The 13195-nt window shown below is 37.8% G+C and overlaps 1 protein-coding gene across 1 annotated transcript in view; it reads right to left on the bottom strand.

Annotated features, from left to right (window-relative positions):
- Positions 1-13195, bottom strand: part of SMARCC1 (SWI/SNF related, matrix associated, actin dependent regulator of chromatin subfamily c member 1) — a 164302-nt gene that overhangs the window by 113056 nt on the left and 38051 nt on the right. The window contains exon 6 of the mRNA XM_040628898.1: positions 8808-8877. Coding sequence (XP_040484832.1) covers positions 8808-8877 — 70 coding nt within the window. The remainder of the gene's footprint in view (positions 1-8807; positions 8878-13195) is intronic.

Raw genomic sequence — 13195 nt, 5'->3', positions numbered from 1 at the left:
CCCCCCCAAAACTTTTTTTCTCATAATTGAATATCATATCTATTATATTAAGGGAAAGTTGTTCAGCCATGTGTTCAGAATTACTATAGTGTAGGCCTATTATCCATTACTCTTGGCAAATCCAATTGTCCACTGCAGTAAAATACTCCCCTCCCACCCACCTGCCTGTTTGTCTCCAATTCCATCCAAATCATGATCACTATATTCTTCACTACCACATTTCCAAAACCTCTCCTCCCTTTCTCTGTGAGTCTTTACAAGTACTATACATTTTTCAAGGTGTAAGTCATGCTTCACGTCCCTGATGAAAGTTTTACCATATACTCTTCTTCCTCTAGATACACTTTCTGTGGTATCCTATGGCACTTCACAGAGTGCTACATCAAGCTTTTACCAATAATACTATTTTTATTATTTTTTAATGGTGTCCTACCTGTTAATTTAGCCCTCCTAACAACAGTGTAAGCAATATGATATTAGATATATTTATTTCAAATTTCCTTACCGAAGATACATGTAAATTTATACAAATTTATAGGATGATCCTTACTGATTTGAATCATAGTTGTATTATATCTATATTTTAGTACTTGTTATGAGGTGTTTCTGTGGTAGTCTAAATTTAGCTTAGCAAATTTGTCTCTAGTGCTCAAATTAATTAAATTAATAAAGTAAGCCCCTTGAAACCCAAGAAATAGCAAAATAGAAAAACTTAAGTGAAATCAGCTAAGTAAGAGTGGCTTTTCATTGCCAATTCTTTTTTTTTTTTTTTAAGATTTTATTTGTCAGACAGAGAGGGAGAGAGAACACATAAGCAGGGGGAGCGGCAAACAGAGGAAGGAGAGGGAAAAGCAGGCTCCCACTGAGCAAGGAGCCCGATGTGGGACTCGATCCCAAGACCCTGGGATCATGACCTGAGCCGATGGCAGACGCTTAACTGACACCACCCAGGTGTCCCTCATTGCCAATTTCAACAAGAAATCATCCCAGCTGCACTGACTAAACATGAAAGCCCACATGCTTATGTTTTGTTTTGTTTTTAAATTTTTATTTGAAGTAGGCTCCACACCCAACGTAAGGCTCGAACTCACCACCCAGAGATCAAGAGTCACATGCTCTACTGACTGAGCCAGCCAGATGCCCCAAGCCTGTGTTCTTTTTCAAGCATCCAACTGCTCACCTTACTATCTTGAGAGAAAGTGAATAGGAAGAAATCAAGCCTGCGTCCTTAACCTGTATTCCAAAATGGCCAAGGAAAAAGTGAAGAGGTGGCCAGTGGGTCTTTTCATAACTCACTATGTAGCAACAAATAGAATACACTGACCCTTAACTAGTAAGAGCTGCCCTTTAGGATACTAAATCTATCTTCAAAGGCTGGGCAGCTTTAGGAGGTAAAGAAAAAAGAATACCCATTCTTTTTACAGCTGATTTTGATACAAAGAGACTGTGGCAATGATTGCCTTTGGAAATTTTCCCAGTAGCAGAAATAACTAAAGGTTAGAGATGTAAATCCACATTCTTCCCAGAGATAATCATACGCTACAGAGAACCGATGAAACAACCACAGCTTTATAAGTAAAAATTAGTCCAAACTGAGCATATATACATAACTCTCACAATTCAACAATAAAGACATAGTCTAACTAAAATACAAGCAAAGGGGGGGTGACACCTGGGGAGCTCAGTTGAGAGTCTGACTCTTGAGTTTTAGCTCATGTCATTATCTGAGAGTCATGGGATCAAGCCCCACGTCAGGCGCCGCACTCAAATGAAGTCTGCTGGAGATTTTCTCTCTCCTTTTCCCTTTGCCGCCCCTCCCACATGTGCGCTCTCTCTCTCTCTCAAATAAATAAATCCTTAAAAAAACAAAAACAAGCAAAGGATCAAATGAAACATTTCTCCAAAGAACATATGGCCCAACAGCATATGAGAAGACACTTGGGATCATTAACAGGGAAATGCAAATCAAAACCACAAAGATACTGCCTGACACCCACCAGGATGGCTAATACAAAAAGACAGCAAATAAAAAGTGTTGATGAGAATGTAGAGAAATTTATATCTCCATACAACACTGATGGGACTGTAAAATGGTATAGCTACCTTGGGAAACACTGTGGTGGTATCAGAAAATGTTTAATACAGAGTTGCCAACATGGCTCAGCAATTCAGTTTCTATGTATAAACACGATGGAATTGGAACCATACATCCACACTATAACCTGTACCTAAATGATCATAATGGCATTATTTATAAGTGTTCATAAACTTACAATTGGCTAAACAAAAGGTAGTATATCCACTAATGGAATGTTATTTGGCCATAAAGGGAATAATGTATAGGAAGTAACATCAGCAAAGTAAGATTACAGGAGGCCCCAGACCTTGTTCTGCTACAGAGACACTGACTTAACACCAATATACCATTTAGAAAGTCTCCATGAGAACTCTAGGAACCAACTAACGCGTTGCAGTACTTCAGGCAAGCTCAAAGTCAAGAACAGCTGCATTGTAACAGTAAAAGAAGCCATTTCTTATCAACCACAATAGCAATTCTCTCAAGCCAGCAGAGCTTAGCAGGATCAGGAGGAAAAGCTCAGCTTGCAGCTTCTCCCTTGGGCTGAAAACAGAAGACTGAATGTGCATCCGATATTCCAAATTATTAGGGGGGCTGTTTGCCTCACCTGACCTAAAGCACTGATGGAACACTTATATTTTCTGTGTGTGGTGGGCAATGAGAACAAACAAAATCTAAGCGACCTGTTGCAGTACCAGAGAACCAGTGATGCCACAGACAGAGGCTGGGTCAACTAGGCGTGATCAGGAGAAAGCACCCAGATCCCAGATTCTCCCCTGGCAGGGAGAAAGACGAGTGGAATGTACAACCTATGTTCTGGCTTTTCTGACGGCTGCCGAAGGGACAGGTTTCTGTCTCAAATGACTCGGTGTTGATGGGGAACCGGCATTCTTTGGAAGCCTGGGCACCATAAAGATCAAAAGAGAGCTAAATGGCTTGTTGCAACAAGACAGAACTTGTGGTAAAGCAGAGAGACACAGAGAAAGCGAGATATTACAAGCTCCCGAACGAGAAACCAGCAAACCTCTTCACACACAAGCGCAGAGAAGGTGCATCCTCTGAAAACCTTTGAGAGATGCCTAGAATCTCAAGCTGAGCTGACTGGTGAAAGTCTTGCCCTGTACAAAGTCAGACCATGAAGACCAGGAGAGGCAGCTGTTACTTCAAAGGAAAAACACAGCAGAAAATAACAAGACACACAAAGAGAAAGTAAAATGGTCTAACCAAAGGAATAAAATTAATCTCAAAAACTGACCCTAGAGAAAAAAAAGATTTATTAATTACCTGACAAATAAAAAATAATCCTTTTTTTGTATATAACCCTGAAATGGAGACCTGAGCTAAGATCAAGAGTTGGACACTTAACCAACTGAGCCACCAAGGTGCCCCAAAATAATCATTTTAAATGAGAACCCAATGGGTCAACAACAACAAAAACAAAAAAATCAAAAGAGAAATTTAAAAAGTCCAAAACAAAAAAGAATCAACATACCAAAATGTGTGGGATGCAGCAAAAGCAATTCTAAGAGGGAAGGTCATAGTGATAAATGCCTACCTCAAGAAACAAGAAAAATCTCAAAAAAACAGCCTAACTTTACACCTCAAGGAACTAGAAAAAGAAGAACAAACGAAGCCCAAAGTTAATAGAATGAAAAAAAATATCAAAAATCAGAGCAGAAATAGGGGCACCTGGGTGGCTCAGTAGGTTAGGCATCTGCCTTCAGCTTGGGTCATGATCCCAGGGTCCTGGGATCGAGCCCCACATCAGGCTCCCTGCTCAGCAGGGAGTCTGCCTCTCCCCCTCCATCTGCCTCTCCCCCAGCTCATGCTCTCTCTCACTCTCAAATAAATAAAGTCTTTAAAAACAAACAAACAAAAAATCAGAGCAAAAATAAATGAAAAAGAGACTAAAAAGACAATAGAAAAGATCAATAAAACCAAGAGCTGGTTATTTGAAAAAAAACAAACAAAACTGGGGTGCCTGGGTGGCTCAGTGGATTGAGTGTCTGCCTTCAGCTCAGGCCATGACCTCAGGGTCCTGGGATTGAGCCCCATGTCGGGCTTCCTGCTCAGTGGGAAGCCTGCTTCTCCCTTTCCCTCTGCTGCTCCCCCTGTTCGTTCTCTCTCTCTCTCTGCCAAATAAAATCTTAAAAAAATAAAAAATTAACAAAATTAACTCATCAAGGAAAAAAGACAAAGAGATCAAATCAATAAAATCAAAAATGAAAGAGATGTTACAACTCATACCACAGAAATAAAAATGATTAAGAAACTACTATGAACAATTAAACACCAACAGACTGTACAACCTAGAAGAAACAGATAAATTCCTAGAAACATACAACCTTCTAAAACTGAATCATGAACAGAGAATCTGAACAGACTGATTACTAGTAAGGGGAGTGAATCAGTAACTTAAAAACCCCTACAAACAGAAGTCCCAGACCAGATGGCTTCACTAGTGAATTCTATCAAACATTCCAAGATTTAACACCAATCCTTTTCAAACTCTTCCAAAAAAATAAGAGGAAGGAACTCTTCCAAACTTATTTTACAAGGCCAGCATTATCCAGATACCAAAACCAGACAAGGGTGCCAGGGGAAAAAAAAAAATTACAGGCCAATATCCTTGATCAACATAGATGCAAAAATCCTCAAGCAAATATTATCAAACCAAATTCAACAATACATTAAAAAGATCAAACATCACTATCAACTGGGATTTATACCAGGGATGCAAGGATGGTTCAACACCAGAAAATCAATCGAAGTGATATATCGCATCAACAAAATGAAGGACAAAAATCATATGATCACCTCAACAGATGTAGAGAAAACCACTTGACAAAGTTCAACATCCACTTATGAATAAAAACTCTTGATAGAGTGGTATAGAGGGAACATACCTCAACATAATAAAGGCCATATATGTCAAGCCCACAGCTAACATCATATGAACTCAATGGTGAAAAGCTGAAAGTTTTTCCTCTAGGATCAGAAACAAGACAAAGATACCCACTTTCACCATTTTTATTCAACACAGTATTGAAGTCCTAGCCACAGCAATTAGGCAAGAAAAGGAAATAAAAGGCATCCAAAATGGAAAAGAAGAAGTGAAACGATCATTATTTGCAGAATTCATGCTACTATATAGAAAATCCTAAACACTGCACCAAAAAACTTTTAGAATAAATGAATTCAGTAAAGTTGCAGAATATGAAACTGATATACGGAAATTAAAATAATGGGTTTTTTAAAAAGATTTTATTCATCTATTTGAGAAAGAGTGAGAGAGAGAGCATGAGCAGAGGGGAGAGGGAGAAGCAGGCTCTGCACTGAGCAAGGAGCCCAACACGGGGCTCAATCCTAGGACCCTGGGATCATGACCCAAACCGAAGTCAGATGCTTAACCCACTGAGGCACCCAGGTGCCCCAAAATAATGGTTTTAAAGAGACTCAATGCACTACAAAAGAACACATTAAACAACTAAACAAAATTAGGAAAATGATGCGTGAATAACAGAATATCAACAAAGTGACAGAAACTATAAAAGAGAATCAAACAAAAATTTAAAAAGTTAAAGAATAGAATATCCGAATTGAAAACTCCACTAGAGGGTTCAACATCAGATTTGACCAATCAGAAGAATCTGAGAACTCAAAGTCTGGACATTTGAAATTCTCAAGTCAGATGAACAAAAAGAATGAAGATAAGAAAACCTATGCGACATATCCACTCATCTAAATAAATGTTTTGAGTAAGATTTATCTTCCTCTTCTAATGAATATCTCGATTTTTAAAAATTCTCATTTATTTTCATCTCTAAGGAAATACATATTCTTTCTGCTAAAACCAGTCATTCAACCCATTTTGTAAATCAATTCTTCTATCCCTTCCAGGTTTCAACTCTATTATGTGTTTCAGTTTACTTTTGCTCTGCCCAGAAATAAACTATAAAGCCAAATCTTGAAAGACAAAAGCCAGGCCACCTGCTGGGTGGCATTCTCAATCTTCTTTTCCCTGTCATACATTCTGAGAAACTGATGATCTTCCACCCACTCTACAACTTATTCTCACTGGCAAGTTACTAAAACTTCACTCTCATAGGTTACCAATTATTTCCTTACTGACCAATCCAAATGGCTTGTCTCAGGCCTCACTTTTATTTCTTTGTAGAAGATTTCCATTGCCAACCTCCTGCATTTTAAAACGCTTTCCTTATTTTCCCATGACTTTTAAGATGTGGACCATCCTTGGCTTGCCATCTGAGTAATTTCTTTTGCTGTCCTGATAAATGTACTTATCTCATCCAATGACACAATTTTGCCTCACTCAGCAAATTTAACTCAGAGCATCCCAAAGGGTCTTGCTCTCTGACCAGTCTCCTTATATCATATACCCCAGCAATCAGCTCCCAGGAAAATTTTCCCAATACAGCCACAGTTGCACATTTCTCTCCACCAGAGTCATCAATATCATCCACCCTCACCCTCATCCACCTAATGAAAACAAAACTCTTCACACTAGAGCTTTGTCCTCTCACCTACCTACTCTTCTCTCCCACCATCCTGAGATATACAGCCAAATTTTGCCATTTCCGTTCCCTCAAAGGTCATAATTTATTATCTCTATGCTTTTGCTTATTGTGCACCCGCTTCTAGAATGCCATACCCCAAACATCTTACCAACTGGCCCATTAAATATCACCTTTTATTTTAAATTTTGACTAATCCTCATTAAAGGTATACTGCATTTTCAAGGGTTTTAGAATAAGGTTTGTAATGTCTTTGTGGCTGGTACTGTTATCATCTACACACTCACCTGAAACAAGTACTTGTAAGGTGCCCAACACAAGGCTTTGCTGAGAGTCAACATTTACCTGACAGTTATTCTAAGGTAAATTGTACAGTGTGCCAAATCATGTCTTATATTTCAAAAATAACCTTCAAAATATTAAAAATTAAATTTAAATGCTATCTCCTAACAACTGCTCTAACTACTAATAATACCAAGCAAGCATCATCAGTATGCACTAAACTAGGTTGTATTAAGCAAAGGAGAAAAATAAGACTAGCACCACTAAGGAATCACTAAGTAGCCAGATATAAAAATTACATTTCAAATAGTTTGTAAAAGGCAACTTTTCTCAAAAAGCTCACATGATAAAAGTTTTGTATCAGCCTTAGAGAAACAGAGCCAGTAACAGAAGCAGTATTCTACCATCACAGCTATCCACCACCCCCACCTAGTGGACACCAGTTGCTATTACTGAACAGGAAAAAGGCTAAGAAACAACCAGTTAAACACTAAAGGCAGGATGAGGCTTCTCACTTTATAAAAGTGTAATAATCACAGAGCTGAGATTTTGACTGTAACAAATAAAATCAAACTTTTAGCTATTAAACTGATGACGAAAAGACTTAAATGTAACAACTAAAACTGTAAAACTCTTAGAAGAGACAGGCTGTAAAACTTCGTGGCTCTGGATGAGGCAACGGCATGCACAAGCAATCAAGCAACCTAACCTACGAATTGTTTTCAACACCTGGAGGACCCGTAGCAAGGTCCCTCCTTCCATTCTGGACGTTATTTCTTCTTTCTTTTTCTCTTGCTTATTTGCAGCAAGATTTGAATAGCCTTATTGATCTTTTCTGAGAACCATTTCTGACACTACTGAGCACCTTGCTCCTGTGTATTTCCCACATGATTAATTTTCGCTCTCAATTATTTCCTTCTTTCCTTAGGTTGAATTTGCTGTTATTTTTCCAATGTCTTGAGAAAGATGTGTGCATCACTGATTTTTCAGCCTTTCTTCTTTCCTAACATACACATTTAAAGATATAAATTTCCCCTCTGGGCATAGCTTCAGCTATGTCCAACAAAATTTAACATTCTTGTACTTTATCATTCATTTCATAATTATCCAGTTCCAAAGATTTTCTACTTCCATTGTAATTTCTTCTTTGACCCATGGATTACTTGGCAATATATTTCTTAATTTTCAAACATACAGGGATTGTCTGGTAATCTTGTTGTTATTGACTTCTAGTATAACTGCACTGATCAGAAAAAATACTCAGCATGGGGTAATTAGTAATTCAAATCTGATAAAATTTAGCTTCTTATACAGAAGTCCTAAAGGGATATGTTATGCTAACCAGAAGACTTGATCACTTATAGGAGACCTATTTCTCAAATTAATCTGGTTAATTTATTAATTCATATTTTCTTTCTCAACAAATCAGTTTCCATAGCTCTATCAAATTCTGGCCACTGACAAAATCAACCTGCAGGATGGAAGAGCTGAAGTTCAGAATCTGAACCATTATAAATCCAGCAAACTAAAATATTGTTCAGGGGCCCCTTCAGACAGCCAGTAAGCCCATCTTCCCCAGTAATGTTCTTTCATTTCGCAATATCTCTTAATTTTCAGAACACAAGCGACACAGCAAACATTAACAAAGTTAATACATAAGGCGCACCTAAACTTAACACGCAGATAATAACCAACAAAGAAAGAAATAAAAGTCCAATGATCAGAAAGTTGGACATCAAAGAATTAGTTTGCTTAGACCAATTCAGCAAAAAAATAGAAAAACATTTAAATAACCAATGCAAGTTATTTAATACTTGAAAGTCTCTTTTTCAAAAAGCTAGTTATATTGTTTAAGTCTCTGATAAAACTTAAAATCTAGTGAAGTAGGAGTTCATAACCAAAAATTAACTTACCATCCTCTTGTGAGGAAGGATATGGATAAATGTGGTGGGAAGCTTTTGACTTCTCATCAGTGAAAGTCCCCTGGAAAGAAATGAACAACATAAGGGTAAAGCGCATGGCAAACAGACTATGCAATGCTAGATGCAAAGTGCCTAAGAATCATAAAGCCACTACCTTCTTTATTATGTTTCAAGACTATAATATTTGTTATTTTTAGTCAAGGAAAAGAATTATTAACAAGAACAAATAGAAACACGTAAATTATCTATTAGACAGTTTCTATTGTTGTATAGAAAAATAATGCAAGTACCTCTTACCTAATTCTCTATGTATCTCTCTAGGAAACCTTGTCAGTAATATGATTATTTCTAATTCTAAAAGTTACTCCAAAGTCATCAGAAATTACCACAGTTATCTAAAGTGAGTCAATGCAGGTTTAATTAAGACCATGAACAATAACTTACAGTTACATACATATAGGATGGACATTTGAATTGGCTCTATCATGTATGTATGCTACTGTTATTTTAAGTCAATGTTAGAATAGTGGATGATATAGGGGCGCCTGGGTGGCACAGCGGTTAAGCGTCTGCCTTCGGCTCAGGGCGTGATCCCGGCGTTATGGGATCGAGCCCCACATCAGGCTCCTCTGCTGGGAGCCTGCTTCTTCCTCTCCCACTCCCCCTGCTTGTGTTCCCTCTCTCGCTGGCTGTCTCTATCTCTGTCGAATAAATAAATAAAATCTTTAAAAAAAAAAAAAAAGAATAGTGGATGATATAAATACTAAGATTAAGGTGTAGCTAGGCCACAGCTAGACTACAGCACACAATCTAGATTATGACTTGGAAGCCCTTTTTTTAAAGATTTTATTTACTTATTTGAGACAGGAAGAGCACGCAATCCCAGGACCCCAAGATCATGACCCAAGCCAAAATCAAGAGTCGGACGCTTAACCAAGTCACCCAGGCACCCCTACTTGGAAGCCATTTAGATATAAAAGTGCTCATTCTAGAGACCATAAGAATGAGGACAAGTCTTTTTTTTTTTTTTTAGAATAAGTCTTAAAATTTTATCTGTGACAATGAGTATTTACTAATTATTACAATCAGAAAAACACGACAATGCTATTTCCAACTGGAGAGAAATCCTAAAATTGAGGGCTATCTAAAGATGAATTAAACTACTATAAAGCAAGGCATTCTCAATCATTACAAGTATTTGGGCACACTTCTGAACAACCACAAAAGATGCTGAAAACGGGATATTAACATGTACTGAGTGTAAGGCAAGTCAGAGGAGCACAGTGTTTGTGATTTTGGCCTCTGGAGTCCAATCAGACAGGCCTGGGTTTGAACTTCAGCTCCACCATTTACTACGTGGGTGATACAAATACCTAAGGTTTTTTTGTGCTTCAGTGTCTTCTGTGAAATAGAGTGGTAAAAATACCTATTTCACAAGAATTGTTACAATTTAGCAATGAGCTAAGGATAGTGACAGGTACACTCTAAGTACTCAAACACTGGAGTTATTAATGCATTTTAAATGTTTGAGCAATGGCCTAATCATCAGTATTCAATAATATCATTAGCTTAATGTCTCTTCCCTACGATTCTATGATACCAGGAAAATCCTTATATCCCTCTAGAGGTTATTCCTAGAACACAATCGCTAAGCCAGACTTTTAAGAAAAATGAAAACTAAACGTTCAGTATCAACTGTAGGAAAATACATTAAGCTTCTTCCAGGATTAACTCGGTAGCAATAAGAGTAGGTAATTTCAGCTTGAAGGTAATCGCCAGCACGTTAATGTGTTCCGTTTCTGCCTTCTAACATTCTACATGTAATTAAACTACACTTCACAGCCACTCCAATAAGCAGTCCAGAAGAGAAAAGAAGACGGTTAAGTGACTGGTTCAAAGTCAAAATGCTGGTGGGACAAGGAAGTGTACTTGAGACTGCCTGATCCGACAGTACAATTATATCATCTTCTTCTTCGGTAGGGACGTTGTGTGTAAGAAAAGGGCTATACTAAATCTCCAAATGTAAACAGTATTAGAAATTCTCACTTTAGGAACCTGGAAGATATTTTACTAATAACTGAAACATAATACAACTGGTAACCTCTCTTGCAGAAGAAAAAAGAAAGATATTTCAGGAGGTTTCTCAACTAATCCTAAGGATTAGTAAAACTCTGTCACTCAAATGATGTTGTTTCAGAAAATTATCTTCTACCCAGGTCTCCTCAGCTAGTTTACTATGATACGGTGTTGCTTACAGTTCAGCCACAGGTAGCCACAAACGTACATGCAGTAAATATCCAGGTCTCGGCCTAAAATGAGGTTAGAGGAGGGAGGGAAAGACATCTGAAGATAGCACTGGCACATGTGAATCAAGAGAATGTAGGCTTATGGGAAAATACAATCTTCCAGTCCACATATATAAACACAATACGTATCACTGGAGTGGCGGGGGTGAGGAAAGACAGGTTTACTTGAAACAATATTTGCTCTCCTCTTACCAACAACTATGTCATCAACTTCTACTTTGTTTGCCTTTGTGATTACAGTGATGCAGACCACATGGTCTCTTTAAATTACATAAGCCCAGAGGCACCTGGGTGGCTCAGTCCGTTAGGCGTCCAACTCTCTATTTCAGCTCAGGTCATGATCTTAGGGTCTTACCGGGCTCCGTACTCAGCAGGGAGTCTGCCTGAGATTCTCTCTTCCTCTCCCTCTGCCCCTGCCCCCTATACTCACTCATCCACTTGTTCTCTCTCTCTCTCTCTCAAATAAATAAATCTAGGGGCGCCTGGGTGGCTCAGTCCGTTAAGCATCTGCCTTCATCTCAGACCCCTTGCTTGGCAGGGAGCCTGCTTGTCTCTCTCCCTCTCCCTCTGCCCCTCCCCTGTACTCGTGCTTGTGCTTTCTCTCTCTCTCTCCTCTCTTTCAAATAAATAAGTAAATTCATTTTTTGAAAAATTTTTAATAAAATTAAATATAATCTTTAAAAAATAAATAAACTGCATAAGCATATTTCATAAGACTACAATCACTCCATACTAGTGACTATTAAATGCTAATTTTGGATACATATATGCATCAAATCATCATATTGTACAACTTAAACTTACACGATGTTAGGTGTCAATTATATCTCAACAATGCTAAGAGGGAAAATGCTTTAGGATAAGAACTGGAGGTGAATGGAGAGAAAAAACTTGGTACTGTAAGAACCCAAAGAGAAAGAATTTTCATTTAATGCAGATATATACAGAAACTAAAAAATAATATGATTGAGATTTGTAAGATGCTTACTACACAATTTTCTAAAGTGATCATGTCTATTACCTGATGTCGTTTGATAATATCTTTCAATTTGTTAGCCAACTTCAGATCAATGTCTGGAATGAGGTAGATGTTGGGTCTGGTCAGACAATTGCTCTGAGGAGAAAAAAAACAAACAGATTTTGAAATTCTCTTGGTTTTGAAATGATGTCACATTATTAATGAATTACCCTAATGGCCAAAGTTGACATTCAAAGCCATAGTGCTTAAAATGGGAAGACGTTTTTTAGTACAGACTGTAGAAGTCTCATCTCAATATAAAACCTAGGTGTTCAGCAGGCCACTTAATGCCATCCCCAGATCCCTTCTCTGCAGCTAAGTACACCTTGGACAAAATATGTTCAGAATCACAACCTAAAGAAATTCACCGTATTTTTCATTAAGGTACCACACTGACATATTGATACTCCTATAGCCAATCATACCTGAACTGACCTTAATAGTCCAAATCTAATGTAGTGTTTCAACCTACACCTTGTATTGAGGGGTGGATCCCAGGGGAATGCCCATTTTGGCTCATATGTAAGTTACTTATAGCTCTTTTTCCCATTTCTAAACTTACAAATAGCAATTATTAAAACATGCATATTAACGCCTCAAATCATCACCAAAAATCAGTGAACCAATAAAAGAAAGTTCTTTCTCTAGCTAACAGTTCATGAGACAAGTTTCAGGCATCAAGTTAATGATAATACCTAGCTGAATCTCTCTCAGCTACCTCCCCCCAGGAAGGCTAATTCAGTAATCAATGAAAATACTAGGAAAGAAAAGAAGAAAACTAAGTGTTCTCTCTTCCAGGTTATATCTAGTTGGGGAAATAAGATCTATAATTATGGTACAACCATGAAACAAATCCAAAAAAAAAAAAAAAAGACTATATAAATGAGTGACCAGTAGATTGAGAGCGTTTATATTAAATATGAAAGGGATTCAAATAACGGATTAGGTGAAATAAAGAAAGAAAATATCAGGGCATCTGGGTGGCTCAGTCGGTTAAGCATCCGACTCAATTCTGGCTCAGGTCATGATCTCACGGTCGTGAGGTTGAGCCCTTT

Source organism: Ursus maritimus, unplaced genomic scaffold (genome assembly GCF_017311325.1).
Source record: "Ursus maritimus isolate PB19 unplaced genomic scaffold, ASM1731132v1 scaffold_14, whole genome shotgun sequence".
Taxonomy (NCBI): Eukaryota; Metazoa; Chordata; class Mammalia; order Carnivora; family Ursidae; genus Ursus; species Ursus maritimus.
Note: the sequence above shows the minus strand (reverse complement) of the source record. Positions and strands in the feature narration are given on the sequence as shown.